At 35.3% G+C, this 23,242-nt stretch overlaps 1 protein-coding gene across 1 annotated transcript; it reads left to right on the top strand.

The window, feature by feature from the left end:
• The first annotated feature begins 431 nt into the window (after nt 1–431).
• Nucleotides 432–1,024, top strand: LOC117086412 (acyl-protein thioesterase 1-like). The gene is made up of 2 exons (XM_033216005.1): nt 432–598; nt 649–1,024. Exons 1-2 carry the CDS (start codon nt 432–434, stop codon nt 1,022–1,024), a joined length of 543 nt encoding a protein of 180 aa, XP_033071896.1.
• Nucleotides 1,025–23,242: the final 22,218 nt, after the last annotated feature.

The following is a 23,242-nucleotide window of genomic DNA, read 5'->3' as shown; positions in this document are numbered from 1 at the left end:
TATATTGATATGAACCACATTATTATGGAATATGTAAAATAAAAACTACTTCCCTGTATATAAAACCATTCTTTGAAGCCCAAACAACAAAACCAACTAATTTAAAGCAACCATAGCAAAGGGCATTTTTAAACAAACTCTTTCATGAGACATGGGACTCATCCAGATAGTTATAGTTTTCTTCCTACTTAGTTTTATTTATTTCGTAATTTCATACTCATTACACAAATCAACTTACATGCTTCGAAATAATATCTAACCAATTGTAAAGTTTTCTTTATTTATAAATAGATATTTAAATAAATAAATAAACTACATAATACTAGGTCAGTGAAAGCAACTACAAAAACAAGCTGGCCGTTCGCACGCCCTCGGGCCGCGGCCGGGCGCCCGCCCTTCCTTCCGCTTGCGCTGCGAGCTGAGCCGGTGTTATGTGCAGAAATAACATGTCAGCCCCTCTGCCAGCCATCATGCCCGCCGCCTGGAAGGCCACCGCCACGGTGATTTTCCTTCACGGCTTGGGAGATACTGGGCACGGATGGACAGAAGCCTTTGCAGGTATCAGAAGTTCACATATCAAATATATCTGCTCGCATGCCCCGCCTGTTATGCCTTTACATTAAATATGAACATGGCTGTGCCTTCATGGTTTGATATTATTGGGCTTTCACCAGATTCACAAGAGGATGAACCTGGGATTAAACAGGCAGCTGAAAATATAAAAGCTTTGATTGATCAAGAAGTGAAAAATGGCATTCCTTCTAACAGAATTATTTTGGGAGGATTTTCTCAGGGAGGAGCTTTATCTTTATATACTGCCCTTACCACGCAGCGGAAACTGACGGGTGTCACTGCGCTCAGTTGCTGGTTTCTACTTCAGGCTTCATTTCCACAGGGTCCTATCAGTGGCGCAAATAGAGATATTTCTATTCTCCAGTGCCACAGAGATTGTGACCCTTTAGTTCCCCTGGTGTTTGGTTCTCTTATGGTTGAAAAACTAAAAACATTGGTAAAACCTTCATAGGTTTTAAAGTATGATGCATAGTTCGTGTCAACAGGAAATGATGGATGTCAAGCAATTCATTGATAAACTCCTACCTCCAATTGATTGACGTCACTCAGAGGCCGAAGTACACCAGCATCACTGTAGTAGAGTATAAACCTTTTCCAATGCCCAATCTTCAAATTTCTAATGTTTGCAGTGTTAAAATGTTTTACAAATACACACCAATGACAGATCAAATAATGTCTCCTCATGAGAAATTTATGACCTTTTAAGTTTCCATACATGTATTCTTATAAGAAGATCCATGATATACTATGTTAAAATAGATGCAGCAGGTAGCTTCTTTTTTCTCAAATGTAATTCAGCAAAACAATACAGTACTACCACCAGATTTTTTATTACATCATTTGAAAATTAGCAGTATACTTATGGAAAATTTGTTCAGGTATAAATAAGCAGTTAAGATGTAAAAAATTTATGCATGTTGTGACTTAGTCTATGGATTTATTCCAAAATTGCTTAGTCACCATGCAGTGTCTGTATTTTTATATATGTATTCATATATACATAATGATTGTAATGCATAGTAAGAATGAGGTGGTATTACATTATTCCTAATAATATGGATAATGCTATTCATTGTCAAAAAAGAGTAAAATTGTTGTCTTCAATTAATGACCCTTATATTTTGGGACCAGGCAATTTTTTCCTTGATATTATTTCTATTTAATATTCTTTTCTCTCAAGGAAAAAAAAAAGTTCATTTGTTCTTTATTGTCCTTCATAGTAGACCAAATATTACCTCTCTGCCATAGACAGCTACTGCCAATACATGCTGTAATTTGACATTCTGAGTCACAGATACAAGGTATCTAAAATCTACTTATGCTTCATAGAAAAATCAGACATTATTCACTCTTATTTCAAATTATTATACCTTATCCAAATTTACACCTATTTAGTTATTAGGATCTTCAACCCAGGTAACAGGAATAATTCTGTGGTTTCATTTTTCTATAAACAACTGAAAGAGTAATTAGATCATATTCTAATATATTCTGAAATATATTTAAGACTGATCTTAGAAACTAATTTCTAAGATGATTTCATCCTCTCATAGCATAGAATTTACTTTTTACACATGTTTGAAACCAACCACTATAGAAGATGAGAAACCCATTGTAATTTTTTGCTTTATTTTCATCTGCCAGTGGACTTATTTGAAATTTTCACTTTAGTCAAATTATTTTTTATACTAGTTTTTCATGTAAACATAAAAATAGTAATCATTTTAAATTGTCAAAATTTTCAGATTACTGGTGAAAATTATTTGAAAACAAACTTATGAGTAATAAAGGCTAGTCATAGCCCTATACATAAGGTGTAGTTACTGCACAGATTAATGTGCAGCAAAAATGTATGCTTGGTATTTCTGAACTGTGTTAATTTTTCTGCTGTATTCCAGCTGACCAAACCAATATTAAGAATGCATTTTTATAAATTGGTGCTAATCGATAATGAAAATAATTTAGTAATGGACTATGTAGGATGGTAATAATGAAGCCAAATGTTATTGTCTGGGTTTAAAAATTTCAAACATGCCATTTTTCTTTATCTTGAAGAATATAAACTGTTGTTTCAGTTCTACAGATGAGCAAAATATTATCTATGGCAAGAAATATTCCGTTGAAATGTTGTGCAGTAATGTGGGAAAATGTAAATGTTTTTCATGGTTTTTATCAATGTGAAATAAATTTAATTCTGAAAAAAATCTGAAATTTTTTCTAAGTCTTCCTTATATCAGTTCAAATATTAATATATGCTTAATGATGCAAAGTGTAACTAAAGCTTTCCTGGAAGAAGAGGAAAGAATAATTGTCAGTGGTCACTTTTATAATCGGTACTTTGTCTCAAAGCTCTAAGATTTACCTGAATGTATTAAAAGGAAGGAAAAAGGAAATCATAACTGTAACTGTGGTGAACTTCTAGATGTCAAGCACTGAATTAGGTCTTTATATATTATTATATTTAATCCATATTGTGGCAGATTGTAATGCTTGTCCCAAGCACAGTTCCCCTCTTCCTTGTAAGAAAATCATCCTAGACCACTGCCATGCGACTTGATGGGTTTCCTTGTGAAAGGAAGACATGGTGTCATCGAGGTTGGCCACATGACTTGCTACTGCCAGTTAAAATGTGAACAGTGTAATACTGTGCCAATTCTAAGAAGAAATTTAGAAATCACTGTATGTTTCTGCTAGCTCTTTCTCTTTTCCTCTGCCCTGAAAATGTGTCCTAGATAGGATCATCTCCTTAGCCTAATCTCTAGAATAAGATATGAGAGTGAAGCCACCAACACACAAAAACAAGAAGAAAAAAAAAAAAACCTCACTTGTAAATCATCGAGATTTGGGGATTATTTGGAATCATAACATAACCAAACAAAAACTGATTGATATGTGTGCTGTATGAGATTGCTTACATTATACTCATTTTATAGAGACTCGAACTGAGGCTAAGAGAGGTTGAGCAATTTTTCCCAAAATATTGATGTTTACCGTAAAAATCTCTTTAAGAGAAAATTTCTGTGTCTTGGTTTTCTCATCTGAAAAAAAAAATAGTAGTTTTCCTTATCTCTTAGAGTTATATATTAAAGTTGTTTTGGAGATTAGATGAGTTAATACATGTAAAATACTCTGAACACTGCCTGGCAATAAGTGTTCATTATTAATTATTACTTTTATTTTTAGGGATTATTATGAAATTACTTAATTCTTCTGAGCGTCAGTTTACCTATCTGTGGAATAGGGATAATTATAGTTTTTAAATGTACAGGATGTCATCAAAATAATGTTCTTTATTCAACATGATTTTGTTATAACACTAATAAGAAAAAAAATCAATTCCTGGTCAGGGTCACTGTCTGTGGAGTTTGCACGTTCCCCACATATCTGTGTGGGTTTTCTGTGGGTACTCTGGTTTCCTCCCACATCCTAAAAAGTGCAAGTGAGGTGAACTGGCATGTCTGCATGGTCCCAGACTGAGTTATGTTGGGTATGAGTGTGAGTGTGCCCTGCAATGGGGTGGTTTCTGTCCAGGGTGAGTTCCTGCCTTATGCCCTGAGCTGCCAGGAGAGGCTCCAGCCATCCATAGCCTTGAATTGGATTAAGCTGGTTGGAAAATGAATTAATGAATATGAAGTATTATAAAATAAAAGCGTGAAGTATTCAATTTCATACAAATGCACAGTAATAAGTAATGTGGTAGAAAAATGCTCAGTGCAAAAGAAACTACCATCAGAGTGAACAGGCAACCTACAGAATGGGAGAAAAATTTTGCAATCTACTCATCTGACAAAGGGCTGATATTCAGAACCTACAAAGAACTCAAACAAATTTACAAGAAAAAAACAAACAACCCCATCAAAAAGTGGGCAAAGGATATGAACAGACATTTCTCAAAAGAAGACATTCATACAGCCAACAGACACATGAAAAAATGCTCATCATCACTGGCCATCAGAGAGATGCAAATCAAAACCACAGTGAGATACCATCTCACACCAGTTAGAATGGCAGTCATTAAAAAGTCAGGAAACAACAGGTGCTGGAGAGGATGAGGAGAAATAGGAACACTTTACACTGTTGGTGGGACTATAAACTAGTTCAACCATTGTGGAAGACAGTGTGGCGATTCCTCAAGGATCTAGAACTAGAAATACCATTTGACCCAGCCATCCCATTACTGGGCATATACCCAAAGGATTATAAATCATGCTGCTATAAAGACACATACACATGTATGTTTATTGTGGCACTACTCACAATAGCAAAGACTTGAAACCAACCCAAATGTCCATCAATGACAGACTGGATTAAGAAAATGTGGCACATATATACCATGGAATACTATGCAGCCTTGAAAAAGGATGAGTTTGTGTCCTTTGTAGGGACATAGATGCAGCTGGAAACCATCATTCTCAGCAAACTATCGCAAGAACAGAAAACCAGACACCGCATGTTCTCACTCATAGGTGGGAATTGAACAATGGGATCACTTGGACACAGGAAGAGGAACATCACACATCAGGGCCTGTCATGGGGTGGGGGTAGGGGGTAGGGATAGCATTAGGAGATATACCTAATGTAAATGACGAGTTAATGGGTGCAGTACACCAATATGGCACATGTATACATATGTAACAAACCTGCATGGTGTGCACATGTACCCTAGAACTTAAAGTATAATAAAAAATTTTTTTAAAAAAAGAAAAGTGCTCAGTGAACCTGTTGTATTGTAATTGATTTTGAATTGTGTGGTGGGAAGCATTCCTTACAGTTTTTGCTTTGCAAACATTTACTCCTTGATTGAACTTCACCACCACTAGAGCTGCTATCACTTACTGATTTACCAAAAATTGGGAAAATAATTATTTTACTTGTTTTTATAAAACTTTCTCAAATGGATATATAGCTCATACTTACTTCATTGTTTAATAGTATAAGTGTTTTGGTCTTCATTTAGAAGTTTGGTGATGTTTTTGTGACCAGAAATATGTCATAGGAACCTAATTGTTGTTTAAGTCAATTAGCCTGTGGTAATATAGGTTTTGTTATATGTTATAGATGTCCAAGAACGTATTGACAATGTTCAATGAGGACTTACTGTACAGGATTGCTGATTTAAATAAAATAACACATGTGAAATTGCTTTCACATATGTTATTAACATATAAGGCTAATTGTATTATTAAACTATCTGACCACAACTATTTGTAACAAGACAATAATAAGCCATTGTCATAAAAATATACAGCCACCATTATGAATATACCAAGCACTTGCAAAAAAATGTTCTTTAAGAATCTATAATTATCACTGTAGTTAATCAGGTGATAGATAACAAGCTTATGTGTGCAAAGACAGTGAAGAATCCCCAGATCTGTACTATCCAATAGAACTTTCTGTGATATTGGAAATGTTCTATATCTGTATTGTACACCACATAGCCACTAGCTACATGTAGCTATTGGGCACTTAAAATGTGGTGATTACAACAGAGGAACTGATTTTTAGTTTTATTCAGTTTTAACTAATTTATATTTAAATAGTTGCATGTAGCTAGTTGCTACCATATTGGACAGCTCAACTCTAGAACTTCACACAGGGGAAATCTTGAGAGAAAAAAAGTACTCTAAAACTCAGAATAAGGCAATGGAATCTTCCTCCATTAAATAAGAAAATTTGAGGAGGACAAAATCTGGGCAATGGAAGATTTAGGTGATTGTTATTCTGAAACAATCTATTTTAGAAAAATCTAAAAGATGACTTGTACATTATGATGTGTTTGCCCTGGCCTAGCATTCCACAAACTGTCAATAGCAACGAAACAAATAAATTAAAGGTTGCCATAATAACACTGTTTTCAGAAGGCAAAGCTTCTGAAGGGAGGAAAGAAAACATTGATGATAACATAGCAGCAGACCTCTTAGAGCTAGGAACTCATTTTGAAGCCTGATTAATGAAAAGCAACACTGTTTTAAACATCATCTCCAGTGATACCATCCTAGCTCAAATCATAATCAACTTTCAACTGGACCACATCAATAGCTTAAAAATAGGTTTTTTTGTTCTTATCGCATACATTCTATTCTTAACATTGCTACCCATTGGAGTAAAATGTCAAAATCACAATCCTTATCATGTCATACTCTGCTTAAAACTTATCCATGTTGTACCATTATTGTTAGAATAAAATCCAGCTTTTATTGTGACCTATAGGTCTGGTCCTGCCTCGGACTATGCCCTCATCTGATGTCTCTCTCCCCTTCATTGATGACACCCCAACCACTCTGTCCTTCTTTCAGTTCCATGACATACAATGTTTTCTTTCCCAGGGGCCTTTTCCCCTACTGCCCCTTCTCCTGGGATACTCTTTTCACCCCTTCCTCTTCTATTGACTAGATTAACTTCTACATCTTTTTAATCTCAACTCAAATATCCTATTATAGAGAAGTCTCCCTGATTGGCACTTTTTTGTTTCTCTCTCTTTCAATACCTTATGCATTTTCTACATATTCCTGAACCCAATTTGCTTTTGTATTTATTTGCATAATCTCTGTCTCCCACAGTAGACTATATGCTCAGTGAAGGCAGGAAGTATTCTGCTTTATATCTGCTTTGTTTCCTGTAGCATTTTCAGCACTTAGCATACTCAGTAGATGTGTTGAATTATTGAATGAATGAACAATCTCTTGTCTTAACTATATTTTGTTTCCTTACAGTACCTACTATTATCTTTTTCTCTGGTATCCTCAATCTTTTTGTCTACACTGGCCTTTTCCCCCTAAACTTTCAAGCATGCAGTTCCCTGCATTAATCAGCCCTTTATTATAACCTGTCTCCTGTCTTTGCTACAACCTAATTCCTATTAGAATGCCAATTCTTTCATTCATAGCCATGTTTGTACAATAAGGCATTTCCCCAAAGATCCTGTTTCTTCTTTATCCATGCACAACTTCTCCTTTAAGCTTTGCTTTCTGTCCCATGATATATAAAAAATACAGTTTCAAATTTGAACAATTTTTTGTAATTGCCAAATCAAATAGCATATTCTGTAATGGAAATTACCCAGAATCCCACATTTGGAATGAACTGTTTTCATTTTTCTCTCTTCATGTTCAGTTCTTAACTACATACATCCATAAAGTTTTAATTAATGGTGATATTTAATACTCTAGTATCAAAAGTGGCTACATTTTCTCTATAATAGCTCTATAATTTTTATATACAAGGATGTCTTTTTTATGATGTGTTATAATTAAGCTATTTTTTATAATTAGATTGATATGGGTTTTCACATTCTCACCATTTGAAGACAAATTGGAAATAATATCTTCATGAAACTTAATATTTCTCCTTTTTAGACTCTATCCTTAAATTTCCAGGAGTAGGAATACTGGGTCAAAAGATATGACTATGTTTATTGCTCTTGAAATGTACTGTCAGACAGCCTTATGAAATATACTACCAATTTTTATTGCAAACCATTAAAATATGAACATACTAGCTTCACTATATCTTTGCCAGTGAGCTTTTCTCATTCCTAACTCTACTTGATCTATTGATTCCTTTGTCTTCCCCACCTTGAAATCTCCTCCTCAGTTTATGCTATGTTATCATGGTTCTTTCTTAGTTTGTCTTTATTTTCTTTACCACAATTCTCTTTTCTACCTGGCCTTATATCTGTTTACCCTTTTACCTGCATCTGCTCCTAAGGCTTCAAATATTTATTACTGAGATGGACTTTGAGAAATTTGCAAATTTTGTTTTGTTTTGTTCTTGTTTGTTTGAAGTACTTGCAATAGGAGAGTAAATTTTTTAACTTAATTTAAAATTAATGAGAAGTGAATTGTAGCTAGAAGTAAAACTAGGGATACTAAATATAAGAAAATGTATCGTTAATGACATAATATTAATAATTCATAATTCGGCATCCCGAATGATGCTCCACGAGATTTCTCTGCATCACTACCATAAATCCTACTTTCCCAAACCTAGCTTGACTCTGTTTCTGTTCCTGGAATTCAAACATTTCTAAAGAAGGCTACAAGCCAGACATATTCATCCATTGAAATATTTTTTAAAAATCATGCTCTCAAAAATATTTATGATTGGAAATGCTTATGTTATAATTGAGAAAAAGCAGCCTATTATCTAAATGGCTTAAAACACACACACACAGACTCACAGACACACACACAAACACACACACGAGACCTAGAACACCGCTGCACAAATGATGATTCAACAACCCACAGAGGCTGACCGACACATTTCCACAGAGTTGACGCCATTATAGGCAGTTATGGCACCTATTTTGTTTCCCTTTTTTAATAATTTAAATTATCATTTAAATATCTTATGCCTTCAAAATGAAAAGTACCGTGGGACTGTGCATATCCAGACTTTGGAGACCAGATGAACATGTTCCTGATTTAGTCATAGTTCATCACTCAGCTGCACACCAACAGCCACTGTGCTGGTTTTGAACATCATGCAGTTTTTAAATTATACTTATTCTTTGTCACGTATATATTAATGTATATCCCCAGTAGACCATTAGCTAAGTACAGGCAATATAAGAAACAGTAATGCTAAAAGGCAAGCTAATGAGAAACGAACACACACCAAAGAGAGATATTTCAAATTTGTTTCAGGATGATTTCCACCAGAGTCGCATGTTAAACTCATCTGAGCAAGATGTCTCTGTTGTTTCCAAAACAGGAAAAATATTATAACCATTATATCAGGTTGACTTTCATTTATTGGAAATTAAGACTCCCCATCCCTACATCTTTTTACTGAATAGGACTTGAAAATAACTGAAAGCTTTCCCCTTTGTCATCACTGGATTAAAGCATAAAATTATTTTTTTAATGGATTTGACTTTTAAAGTGCAATGGGCAATGCTTGGAACATTAGGTAATAAAAACATGTTTTTTTTTTTCTTTTTGATACCATAAACACAGATTTCAACCTATATTTTAATCTACATTTGGTCTAAAACCTATTATGCTAAGTATTTATTTGTCAACAAAACATATTTATTCTTACACAAGGGAAGTAAGTAAAGAACATACTTCTCTTGACCAGGTTGCTTAAGCCAAGCTTCAGGTTCTTTATCTATGTAAAAAAGGAATTAGATGAGTTGATCTTTCCAGATGATTACTCCCTGCTCTAAAATTCCATGACTAGTAGGAAAGAGGAACAGGTCCAGTGAATTCACACTTGCCCATATCCCAAATATACTTATGTGCATATCTTCCCACATGCTTTCTCTATGGTATGCATGTCCCTGAAGACCAATATAGGTAATTTTTAAATATCAATGAAGTACAAAGCGAGCATAAAAAATTAAATGCAAAACATTTGCTATGTATCGCAGATTTCCATTGGATTTAAAGTAATATTATTTAGTTTTTATTTTTAAAATGTTTTACCAACACATAAAATGTCAGAGTGCTAAAACAAAGCCTCAGTAGCCTCCTGTTCTCCTCCAATTTTTGCATCCTAGAGGGAGCCCCTCTTGACTCTTTTAGTTGATTCTTTTGACAAATACCTTCCTATTTGTAAATAATATGCTCTTCTTACTTAGAGTTTTCAGCTAAGGTGTTGCCTATTGATTTCCCACTTGGGAGATTATTATTTAGTTTTTTGGGGTTTTTTTGGTACCAATACCCACTTCTCCTCTTAACATGCCACAGATGCATGCTAACTGTGCCCCAACATTCCAATATTTTACATGATAGTTGTGGTTGGAAAAATAGGCTGGAAAAAATACTGTGGCTCTGTAAAACTGTATCCACAGCTGAAGCATAGAGTGCACTATGATCTCTTAATTTTCTGTGCAATATTCTGTCTTCCCAGGAAGACATGATAATGATTATTTTTAAGTTTACCTAGAATTTTCAGTACTTATTCATTAAAACCTAAGCTCTTTGTTAATTTTTAAGATGTTAAAATACATTATGTATTAATCTTCTTAAATTTTTCCTGGACTTTTCTGACCTGCTCCAATCTGGACTAAATGCTCTCCATACACAGCTCATAACTATCATCGTGCACCTCTCTCTTGAATTGTATTCTCTGTTTCCTATTTCATGTGTTAAATATAGATAGATGACAGAAAGACATGGATAGATGTACAGACATATAGATACGTCATCTCTTCTACGGATACAACATGACAACAACATATTGAGCTTATCTGTAAAATGGCCTATCATTTTATTTTGATACTCAGTGAGTAAGTGTTCACACTTGATAACTTTTTAAATTGTTAATAGAAAAGTCATACTTCCTTATTATATTAAAAGGTTTTTTTAATCTTGGAAAGTGAATTTTATCACAACTGGTTTGCAATTCGAACTATAAAATCATATAAAAGAGAATAATAATATTGATAACACTTCTTCCTTCTGGGTTCATCTGGATATTTAAAACTTTATAGCCTTGTATAACTCCTTATTCAATAACAAGCACAATCCATGCTCAAGAAATGTGGTGTTTACAGGAACAGAACCTAGAGTTAGTTTTAATGTAACCTGACAAGAGTGAAGACTAGGGAGGAAAAATAGTGACCGCAATATCTAATTGTAAGACCTGGCTTTATTTTCAATATAAAAAATGAATATAAGGTACTCAGTGCCATAAATATGCAAGCATAGCCCTTTATGCTTTAACATATATCATTTGGTCATCGTAATAACTACAAATAGGTCAAATAATATAACTATCTTTACTTTATAAATGAAAACCTAGGCCATAGAGCAACTTATCTATGGTACCACAGTGAGCCATTGTCAAATGTAGAATCAGGACGCATGGTTCCTGATACCTAAGCTAGAGTCTATGTTATTATTATTATTACAATTATTTATGCATATATCTGTGAACTATTTTTTTCTTTCCCCTCCCCTTGCTTTTCTCTCATTCCCTCATTCTGCCCCATTCACCCCCTAGGACCTTATACTCCTCTCACTATTCCTGGGCAACCAATTTTAACAGTGTATTTTTCCATGTATTTCTCTATGCTGATATAAATACTGACACATGCATCCACGCATGCCCTACCCACCCACACAACACACCCACACATATATGAGAGAGTTTGACATAATTAGATTTATAAAATGAGATCAAATTATAAATTTTTCTACAAACTTTGCTTTCACAGTTAGCATACTGTGAGAATCCCTCCAAACTAACTCATTTTTAAGAACTGCATAATATTTCATGGTATTAACATGTCACTGCTTTTTCAACTATTACTCCACTTATTGGCATTCCTTTACCTTTTTTTTTTTTTTTTTTTTTTTTGACAGAGTCTCACTCTGCTGCCCAGGCTGGAGTGCAGTGGCATGATCTCGGCTCATTGCAACCTCCACCTCCCGGGTTCAAACAATTCTCCTGCTTCAGCCTCCCAAGTAGCTGGGACTACAGATGCACACCACCCCACCTGGCTAATTTTTTTTTTTTTTTTAATTTTTAGTGGAGATGGAATTTCACCATATTGGTCAGGCTGGTCTTGAACTCCTGACCTCATGATCCACCCTCCTTGGGCTCCCAAAGTGCTGGGATTACAGGCGTGAGCCACCACACCTGGCCGGCATTCCCTTAATTTTTAGTTATCACCTTGAATACCACAATGTCACCATTTATAGGCAATTAATGTTCTCATTCATTAGTATGTTAAAGATGATGTTGGTTTAAAATCCAAATTAATGTTGATAAGTTATATTATTCTCCACAGAGTTGTAGAGGAACTGAAGAGTCATTAATATTTGTAAATATAGCATTTACTATTTTACTGGTTTTTCAAAAGTTTTAAACTCCATGAAGTAAGGAAATTAATCATTTAGAATTAAATATATAACTACATTTTGCCTAATGATTAACTACTTGGAATCTGGGTTCCATGTCTATACTGCCACATACCAGCTGTGTGACTTGCAACCAGTTTTGTAACCTTCCTGTGCTTCAGAATGGAGATGATTATGTTCTCCTCATGGGGAAGTGGAAAGAAGTAAATAATTTTAATACAAGTAAAGTACATAGAACAGTGCCCAGCATGAAGTAAGTCCTCAATAAGTAAGTGGTATTAACAGTTATTGATGTTATTAAATTATAAGTACCTCAGGTTTATAGGGTGGGGGCATTGCTAAATAAAATCCCAGAAAAACTGCTTACCATTTTGTAGAGTGACAAAAGATATTTTTTCAGTACCTCTAATGGTATGTGCTGGAAAAGAACTTTCAACACTCAAAATAGATTATAATTAAAAGTACATATAATGGCTCCCCTTACAGCTTCACAAAGAAAAGTGAAATTCCCAAAGAGGTTGTAAATTTTCAGCACTCCCACTAGCAAATGAGAAATGGTCACAAGCACTTTCTTGACAGGTTAACTGTGGCTGCCAACAGTCAAGGAGAGGATATTTTGTTTATATCAGTTGCCATTCAGCAAATGAAAATTCAACTGGAAACTGTTCTGTCCTCAAATTTCGTATGTTTAAGTATAATCGTTGCTTTGAATATATAATGTCACCAATAGGACATGAAGCACTTCAATATGACAGTTGAAATATTAGCATGACAAGTATAGTAAAAGGAATTCTAGTAAAAAAGAAAAAAATCTTTTTTAAGATTGACTGTAGAATTTGCCAACTTAAACAAAAGATATATCAAATTCTCTACCACTAATGAGAAGAAACTCATGATTCAATAACTGAATTGTATAAAATATTTCTTCCATATATAAAGTAACAATGTCACCCAAGATACATGTGTTAATTCCCACACCAAAACACACACACAAAGTTGAAAAACTGCGTGGTTCTTTTTTCTTTCAATGCTTGAATGTCTTTTCTATGTGCCTTTCTATGCGCTCAAGGAGTGTTACTCGAACTTGATCATGTGTTTCTTAGTTGGAAGCTTTTTCAGACACAGAGAATGGCAGGCACTGATACCAATCAAGACACTCAGCTTTAAACTCACTGCCTCCCACTTAGCACTCTGTCTGCCAACTGGAAAATAATTTGTTTGAGCCACTAAGGCTTACAGTTATTTATTCTTTATCCTTGATTTTTCAGGGAGGCCCATCCCCACCAGTGACCTTTGCTAAAAGCAGATAGCATTGGAGAAGGACAAAATTCTGATGCTATGCTTACTTTTAGCAACTCTAGTAAAGCTTTTCCAGTGCTGGCCCTTGATCCGGTAGCTCATGTAGGCTCAGCATTCGGTAGTGCAAGGCAGCTTTAATCTAATTCTCACTTCATTTCTCCCCCCGGCTTTCTCCTTAGGACAAGTCTCAGGGAAGAAAAAAAAAAAAAAGAAAAGAAAAGAAAGAAAGAAAAGGAAAGAAAAGAAAGTCACAGGCCTGGCATGTCATAATACAAAAGTGTACTGCTAATTACTGTGACTGTAATTCTTGATCCAGCCAAAATGCAGGTACACAATTACTTTACTTGGGGGCAGACTCTGCTTAACCCCTGCTTCATTTCACCACCTCTTCAGCACGTACCCTCTTCTTCAACAGCAGTTATCTCTTGGTAGTAATAACTGAATAGCTGTCTCAGAAAAAGATTCCCTTGGGAAGCATCCAGGTGAGGAGCAACAAAGCCAATGCCTCACACAGGTTTGGGATGGATTGTGACTTATCGGGAATAAGAAAGAGAAACCCAACGTATTTCATTCTGGCTTTCCTAAAGACTTAATGATGATTAGAATCGCAATAAGATGGTTGCAATTTGGTCCCTTTCCAATCAAGTAATAAGCTATTTTAAAATCCACAAATATTTTAGGCCTTCTAAATTTTTTTAATGGGCACATAACATTTAGTTCACCAGAGCTTTATATCGCACTTGAGAGAGTTATGCACATGTGTATTCAACCTACTCACATATTTTATATGAACTTACCATCTATCAGAAAGAAATGCCACTACCAACCACAATCACACATGAAGTCAGTGATTTTACTGAATAAGGAGCACCTACTAAGCATACTTTCTAGTGTGAATTAGCAGAAAAGCATTTCAGGGAGTATTTTTATATTTAAATTGGCTATGCCTGCTCTATCCAGTTTATCCGAAGCTTTAAAAAAAAAAAATCTGTTTCAATTAAGAAGTGTCTGATTTGCCATATATATAAGAGAGAGAGAAAAAAAGAAAAAGAAAGAGAGAGAGAGAAAGAGAAAGAAAAACAAGCGGGCAGGCAAGCCTTCAAAATATATGCAGAGAGTAACCCATTCTCACCAATTCCACTGCTCCCACCTCGGTCAAAGGTACCATTACCCTGGGTTTCACTTACTATGGTAACCTACTAATGGTATCACAGCTTCTACTCTGGCCACCCTGTCTAGTTTCAACACAAAGTAGGCAGTTAAATTTGTAGGACCTATGAAATATGAAAATACAGACCCTGCTGGGAGCGGTGGCTCACGCCTGTAATTCCAGCACTTTGGGAGGCCAAGACGGGCAGATCACGAGGTCAGGAGATCAAGACCATTCTGGCTAACACGGTGAAACCCTGTCTCTACTAAAAATACAAAAAATTAGCCGGGCGTGGTGGCGGGTGCCTGTAGTCCCAGCTACTCGGGAGGCTGAGACAGGAGAATAGCGTGAACCTGGGAGGCGGAGCTTGCAGTGAACTGAGATCGCACCACTGCACTCCAGCCTGGGTGACAGAGTGAGACTCCGTCTCAAAAATAAATAAATAAATAAATAAATAAATAAAAATTTTAAAGAATTTAGAACAACTAAAAAAAGAAAATACAGACCCTTTGTTCAGAAAACAGAAAAAAAAATTGCCATTAAAGGTACAAAAATATAAAATTCTTTTCTTTCTTCCATGGTTGCTCCCTTTCAATTTGTCATGGTGTTTTCTATTTGCTATTGAATACCATGCTTCCAAGGGCACAGGGATTCTTGCTGGGCGGGAGCAGGCCCTCTCAGGTGATGACTTTTGCATAAAAGGTCTTCCCGGGAGGCTGATGGGACTCCAAAAGAAGGATGTTCTGTGGGGGGAACTGTCAAAAAAAACCAGGATTATTCAGAGTGGCAAATAGAGAACAATTCAAGAGTCCCAGAAGAAAAGACCTCATGAAACACACAAAAGCATCCATAAGCAGGATCGCAGATTTCAGAGAGCTGCCTGCTGAAGAGTGGAGGGAGGAACAAAGCACAGAGAAAGTGGAGAAAAGAGAGGGAGAAGACGTTGATTCATATATTCATTCTGGCATTCTACCTTTTGAATTGAAGTTTTGCTTGTGACTTCACATGACTGTTGTACTTTCTTTTACTTAAGAATTACCAGAAAAGTCATGGAATCTGTTAGAGATCAGATCCAGGAAATGGGATAAGGAGAGAAATAAAAAATAATGTTTCAGTTACATCTTATAATTCATTCTTATTTGTGGCTGATTATATGTAATTACTTGATGCTTAGAAAGAGACGCAGCATATTGGAAAAACATAAGGATCTTCAAATCCTTGATCTACTATGATTAGTTTCAAATCTTACATAAACTATATAACCACAATTTTCTCCTTCCTTGTCTATAAAACACTGAATCTTGAAATCTAAAAATATAAAATGCATGCTTAGTTATTCCTTTAGTACTCAACGCAGTGTCTGATATAAAATAAAGGCTCCATAAATAAATATTTTAAGTGGGTAAGTGAAAGAATGAACCTGGCTTCCCAATCTATTAAAATTAATTATTTCCATTGTTAGCTGTGGCCCTATGTAGGTAAGTAGGTAAATAGATGGATGAATGCAGAAAGACTCCAAAGGGTCAAAATGGCTATGAATTTCCATCAAATATAAAACTACCAAAACGCTTTATATAAAAAGCTTAACACCACTCAGAGGTGTGTTAGAGCCAGTGGATACTAAGAAGTCCTTTAGTATCCACTGACTCTAAGACATACTCTTTTTCCAATCCTTTTGTTAACATAAACATAAATGTTCATATTCATGTGGTTGAAAAACTTTACAGATTTGGAGTTCTGTAGATTTTGAAGATAGTCTGAAAAACAGTGAAATTGTTAAAACTCTAAGAAATAATTATTCAAGATAAGAATCTTATTTTGTCTAGGAAAATAATGGTTACTTGGTGACATAATGTCTTCATGAAGTGAAGGCTTGTAGTAGGGTAGATAATGATTTTTGTTATAGAACTTTTCTGACTGAAGAACTGTAGGAACTAATTCATTTCTATTCAACAAAAATTGTCAGACTTTACCTGAAAACATTTTGAAACATTGTTTGCATGTTCAAATGCTGCAGTAACTGGGCAAGTAACCGGAATAGGTGCAATGCTAGGTTATAAGCACTCAGGAATGATAAGGATTGTTCCAAACCAATGTATTCCTTGTCCAAAAAGTAAATTGCTAATAAGCTCCAGATAATGATAACCAGTGGGAACTTGGACCCATATTTGTCAAAATTTCCAATTTTAAAAGAATCCTGACATTAAAATTTTTATATAACATTTTCTAAGTTTAAATGGCAAATTTTAAAAATCAAAACAAAAACCCACTATGTAGGCCAAACAAAACAAACTTTGGCCTCTGTATGACCAAAGCTCTTAAAGTTTGTTGTTGTTGCTGTTTCCCAGTTAAATGTTAATAATGATGTTCAAAGGGGATAAGAGATTCAAAAAATCGTTCACAAGTCTTTGACCTGTTTGACCAATCAACTTTTTAGATTTTCAGATATGTGTCTCGGTAACACCACAGATCAGTGGGTAATCTTTTCTTTTATTTTCCTTTCTCCTTTTTGCGGGGGGAGCTCTTTATCTCTCTTTCTCTTTCTCTTTCTTGCTTTCTTTCTTTTCTTTCTTTCTCTTTTATATTTTCAACTAGTTGGGTTTTACTCCAGCTTCCAATGAAGGAGAACTTGGTTCTGTCAAAATATAGCCAGAGAAACATTAATTCTTTGAGCTTGAGGCTTCCACAATCTGCTCCTTTGCTGCCTTCATTCTGGAAACACCCTAATCTTGGCCATGCAGGGAAATGAGCAGGAAATAAAAAAGGAAGACAAGCCCAACAAAACTCTGACTAAGTGTCTCACTTCATGTTCTTTATTTGTGCTTCACATAACCCTGAGTGTACACATGCGTGGCTCTGTGTGTGTGTGTCTGTGTGTGTGTGTTGGAGGGGAAATTGATGGAAACATGCATGGAAGAGAAACACACACAGGACCCATCTAACACATCAGGTCTATGGAAAGTAGAGGTGAAATCCCACACATTGCTCATCAAAGAGAGAACAAAAAGGGAAGAAAGTCAAGCCTTTCTCTCGATTTAATCAATTCAGTTTAAATCTTTTTATTTTTACTACAGAATTTCTCTGTAATTAAGGTGACTCACTGAGTCTGATTTATATCAGAGCTCCTCTTCATTTAGGAAATTCTTTGGGAGAAGAGGGGAAGAGAAAGAAAAACCTTTGAATACTCCCTAATGGTACGGGAAACATTAAGCATAGTAACATTCACTGTGAAAGTCCCCAGAATGTTAAAACATCTACTAGAAATGTCACCACCACATTCTCACCACCACCCAACCAGGTATCAGAGGACATCACCATTGTCTGTTTAAATATGTCCCATCATGGAGTGTTAGATGTACTAGGCATTCTTTTGAGAAAAAATTTAAGTGATTGTAATTCCATTCTAGCAGTGGTCCCCACATGCCACCCTTTCCCATTCATAGTGTTTGCTTTTCTTAGTGTTTTGAAAAAATTATATTGGAAAAGCATGGCATGTTTTCAATTAAATTATATTTCAGAAGGATTTATAGAGAGGAAAACTTGAAATGACATTCATGTAGTATCATTATATATTCACTCAAATAACTTCTATACACATTCCTAAAAAAGAAAAAGAAAAATGCTTTCTAGGATTAAAAACCAAGATTCTTCATTAAAGCAATATTGTAGACAATGTATCCTTAACTTTTGGAGAAAAGAAGTAAAGTATAAGAAAATTTTCTAAATGGAATGCCACCTGATTTTTAACTTATATTGAAATTTCTTTGCTTAAGTATTTAGGCAAAAAGAAATTTCAGGTTATAGGAAAAAACACAGGTAGTATGCTGTTTGCTTTATTTCTTATTAATATATAATCAGTCTTTCCCAATTAATTTATTAAAGCCAGTATTATGTTAGATAACCTACAACATATAGAGAAAGCTGATAAGACAGGCTGTTTCCCACAAAAACTTACAATCTAGTTTGGACAATAAGAAGACAGGAATCATAAACTTTTTAGATTGAACGAAAGCTCAGTTTCCTTAATTTATGGTAGAGAAAATCGGATCCCAAAAAGGCTGGGTCCTAGAATTGCAGAGCTAGCAGAGAACAGAGCTAGTTCCTAGCTTTTTAAATTCCAAGGCTCTCTTTTTTCAATGCTAAATAGGACAGACTATGCAATGCAGTAGTTTAGTTTCAGGAAAAAAAAAAAAATAGGGCTTTTGTTGGTCTCAAAGGATTTATCAGAGGCTCTTCTCTTGGGTGAGTGGGGAGAAGTACCAAAAATGACTTGGGCAGATCATTGAATGCCCTATGACTGCATGCAAAATTTTAAATACAATTGCATTTTCTGGAAAATGATTATAGCGTTTATCAGAGTTTCAAAATGGCTCTTAAAGCAAAAAATAAAAAAATGTAAGAACTATAGGGAGAGGAATCATGGACAGTCAATTGTTGAGGAGGAAGACAAATCACTTGAAATTGATCATCTTTACAGGTTCTTACAATAAGAACCCTTACAGAACACATTTTAAGTGCTGAGGGGAGGAAAAATTTAGGTACATAGTAGGACACGCGATTAGACAGGATCTTCAAAGTCTAAAGGAGGAGACATTAGTGAAGTAGGAAATCCCTCATACTAGTTTATATCATTAGAATAATTCAGTATGTTTGGCAACTTTGATTGTTAAATGGAGTAGTTCTTAATGTATCAGTTCCAAAAGGAACTCTAGAAACTCCAGGTATGCGGTTTTCATCTTGTAGAAACATGATTACCTACAGGTTTAAGATAGTCACTTATTCATGTTATATTTTAATATTTTGCATTTCTGCATTGTCCTTAAAGTACATCCAACACTGAAACATACCTGGTTCTATAAACCAAATTAATACAAAGACAAAGGTATTTGGGAGAGTTGCTTTATAAAGCATGAGCCTGCCTACTGTGTACATGAATGTGTATCATTCCTATTTGAGTACCATGGAGATGGTCTGTGTGCTAAAACCAGTTCCAGGACAAGTGCTCCCGGAATGGTGAGCATTTCAGTGTCGTTTACTAGCCATTCATCATGCTTAAAAAATAAATTATTCTCCCCCACTAACAGCTAATTGTGTTCACTCAGAAAGGAGCTTTCTCATTTCACTTGAAGGGTTTCCCTGCCCCCACCCACCACTCTGCTTTTGGCCAAGTTCTGGTTAACACAGGGTTATTCCATATCACTTGAAGAATGACATGTCCCGACTACCATGTTTGCTGACAAATGTCAATCAAAGTGTCTCAGAGCTATCCCCAGCATATCAGCCATCATCTGAAACACACTTTCCCAGGAACGCCTTAGCATGGCATCTTTGTTCTGTTTTCAGATAAACAGATCCAATTCCTCAACAAACAGACTGCTACAGTCCTTTTGATAACAGTGTAATAATTCAAAACAAATGATTCTCAGCTTTGATGATAGCACTTTTATGGGTCATGAAGAAATCCTCCCACCAACATCTGTTTGATTTTATCTACTTGAACTTTATCCTCCAGTTGAAGATTTATAAGCTGAAATCATCCCAGCCTATTAAAGTCAAACCAATGTTCAAGCACTAAAAGGAGAATGAAAGTGCATTTCCTAGTCATCTACCTTTTGAAAAGCTGTTGTGAGCAAAAGAATATCGAAAGTTTGGAGAATTTTATATTTGGCTGAGCCTGAAACAAGGTTCCCATGTCAGGGACCTCAGGAATCCAGTTTGTGCATGTTAGAAAAATAAGTTATTTACAGAATCATTATGTAAAAAGACAACATTACAAATACAGAGGTTGTTTATAGTAAAGTCTATTTTCTTAGTGAAATCTACTATGGGTTTGGGAAATGAAATCCAGATTTTTCTATTTTTTTCCTCTCTCCTAATTTCCTTATAGACTGCAAACTTTTAAATGTCAGTTAAATAATACTTAAGTTTAACTTAATAACAAATTTAACTTGTTACCTACAAACACAAAAGATACGCAGAGATTTAAATCTGATGAAAGGCACAGCAAGAGTGCAAATGACTGGGTGTCAGGAATCCTGAGTTCAGATCACAGATCCTCCATTAGTTCATTGATTCAGTCAAGCAGATAGCTAGATGATACTCATTAGCTGTGTGTTTGTGTGTTATTGGGTGTTGGGGGTCATAAACACACTGCTATATGGAGGTTAAAACGTTCTTTCTCTGCCATTTACTCCTTACCAGGTAAAGTAAAGAAAAGGATCACACTTCTTCCCTGGTTTTACTACTTTTTTTTAAACCAGAAAATATTTATATAAGTATAAAATATTTATATGTAAATAATTAAAACAATCAAGTATACAATAAACAACTGGGAATTGGTCAGGCACGGTGGCTCACACCTATAATCCCAACACTTTGAGAGGCCAAACAGGGAGGACTGATTGAACTCAAGAGTTTGAGACCAGCCTGGGCAACCTCTCCACTCAGTAGTTCCAGATTGACATGAGTCAGCACTGAACAAATTTTCCAAACCAATTTCATACACTTAATTTCAAATTAGACACACTTTGGATGGTATGAGAGAAAAACTGGAAAAGACCTTTAAAAATATTAAATCTTTCTCCATTTTACAGATGAGAATACCATAGCAAAAGTAGTTGGTAACTATACAAAGACATAGGTAGATCATTTACTCACTCATTCATTCTTGCAATAAACATGTATCAAAAAACTATTAGTCAGACTGGAACTCAGTGCTAGAAACATGCTGATAAAGAAACAGATTCTGTTTCTGATTTTATAAAATTTATGGCCTATAGTGAGACGTGGGAGGTGAACAGTGACTGCTGTTACTGCAGTAATTAACCACACCAACATGTGTAAGAATGCTATCAAGACAAGAGCTACAAAGAGGGCAATGCAAGCCCCTAAGTGGGAGATTTGACTTAGTGATGTTAGGCACAATTTCCCTGAGGAACTGGCACAAGCTGAGACCTCAAAGATGAGTGGAGTTAACCAGGCAAAGAAGAAAGAGAAGAGAATCCCAGGAAGGGAGAAAACCTATGCAAAGGTCCTGTGGCTGGAAAGTAGGAGTGACCAAAAGAGAGATGATTTCATTTGGCTATAATAAAGGGAAGAAAATGGGAAATGTGAGGCTGGAAGCATGAGTAGCAGACAGACCATGTTGCGCCTTACAGTTCTGATTAAGTTTCCTCTCCAAAACCCATTTATCTGAAGATAAGTAAATAATTTTATGTAGAGAGGTGATCCGATTCGATTTATAGCTTGACAAGGTTGCTCTGCTGTAGTGTTCACACTGGAAGAAGTCAGAGTGATTACTCCCAGACTGACTAGAGGTCATCAGTCCAGGCGAGAGACAATGGCACTCTGGACTAGGGTGGAGGCAGCAGAGATGGAGAGAAACTGGCAGATTGAGATATTACAGGCATAAAATTTATAAGATCATGTGATAGGTCAAATAGGAAGGTTAAGAAGATGGAGGTATAAAGGATGACTTTTAGATTTCTGAGCTGCAGACTGGGTGGATGCTAGCACCATTTACTGAGATAGGAAACACTGAAAGATGACCAGGTCTAAGAGAAGATCATGAGCTCAGTCTCACACATGTCGATTTTGAGGTGTCTTTGAAACATCCAAGAAAGGATGTCAAGTCAGTACAAGAACCAGATCTAGACTCTAAAACTTCTAGTACTTTCCAGTAAGCTCCTACAGCTATTACATTATGTTCACTTGCAGAATAAAAGTACTTCTTGTTTGGTTTTGGTCTGTTTGTTGGCAACATTCAGGATAAATGATCAGTAACACGGGTCAACTGATAATGAAAATTGGGGCTTAAATAAAAGAGTTTTTGCTTATACCAATACTTTTTGAAAAAATCAATAAGAAACATAACATTTAAATAGGCTTTATTTTTAGAGATGATTTAGAAATTTTCCATAGAATTTTTAACCACTGGTAACTGCCAAAAAGTTTAAATTGTCTGATTTCTATCTTTCAGTGATTAAATTATTCATTCAATTACTCCTGGAAATAGGACCTTTATCAAATAATCGCACATGCAGGCATCTATATTTTCTATGTGCATAATCCATTTGTCAAAATAACTAGCATTAAAACATTAAAATAACATTTATGGATTTAAGGAACTCCTGTTATATTTAGCAGATCTCACATCTAAATTTAAGCTACCACATACCTTTACAAATCGTTTAACTTCTCTTGACCCTAGATTCTCCATATATCAAAATAAATATTTTTTTCACCCACATGATGTAAATATAACTATTAAAGAAATAGAGATCATGTAATTAAAGCTGCATTCTCCTGAGATGTACTCAGCACTTAACATGAGCATCTGGGGCTAATCACCAGATATATCTCTTATCACCTCCGCCACCCTCCCCCAGCCGCCTCCCTGCTCTCC

The sequence above is a fragment of the Trachypithecus francoisi genome, unplaced genomic scaffold, assembly GCF_009764315.1.
Source record: "Trachypithecus francoisi isolate TF-2019V2 unplaced genomic scaffold, Tfra_2.0 Lachesis_group1, whole genome shotgun sequence".
Classification (NCBI taxonomy): Eukaryota; Metazoa; Chordata; class Mammalia; order Primates; family Cercopithecidae; genus Trachypithecus; species Trachypithecus francoisi.
Note: the sequence above shows the minus strand (reverse complement) of the source record. Positions and strands in the feature narration are given on the sequence as shown.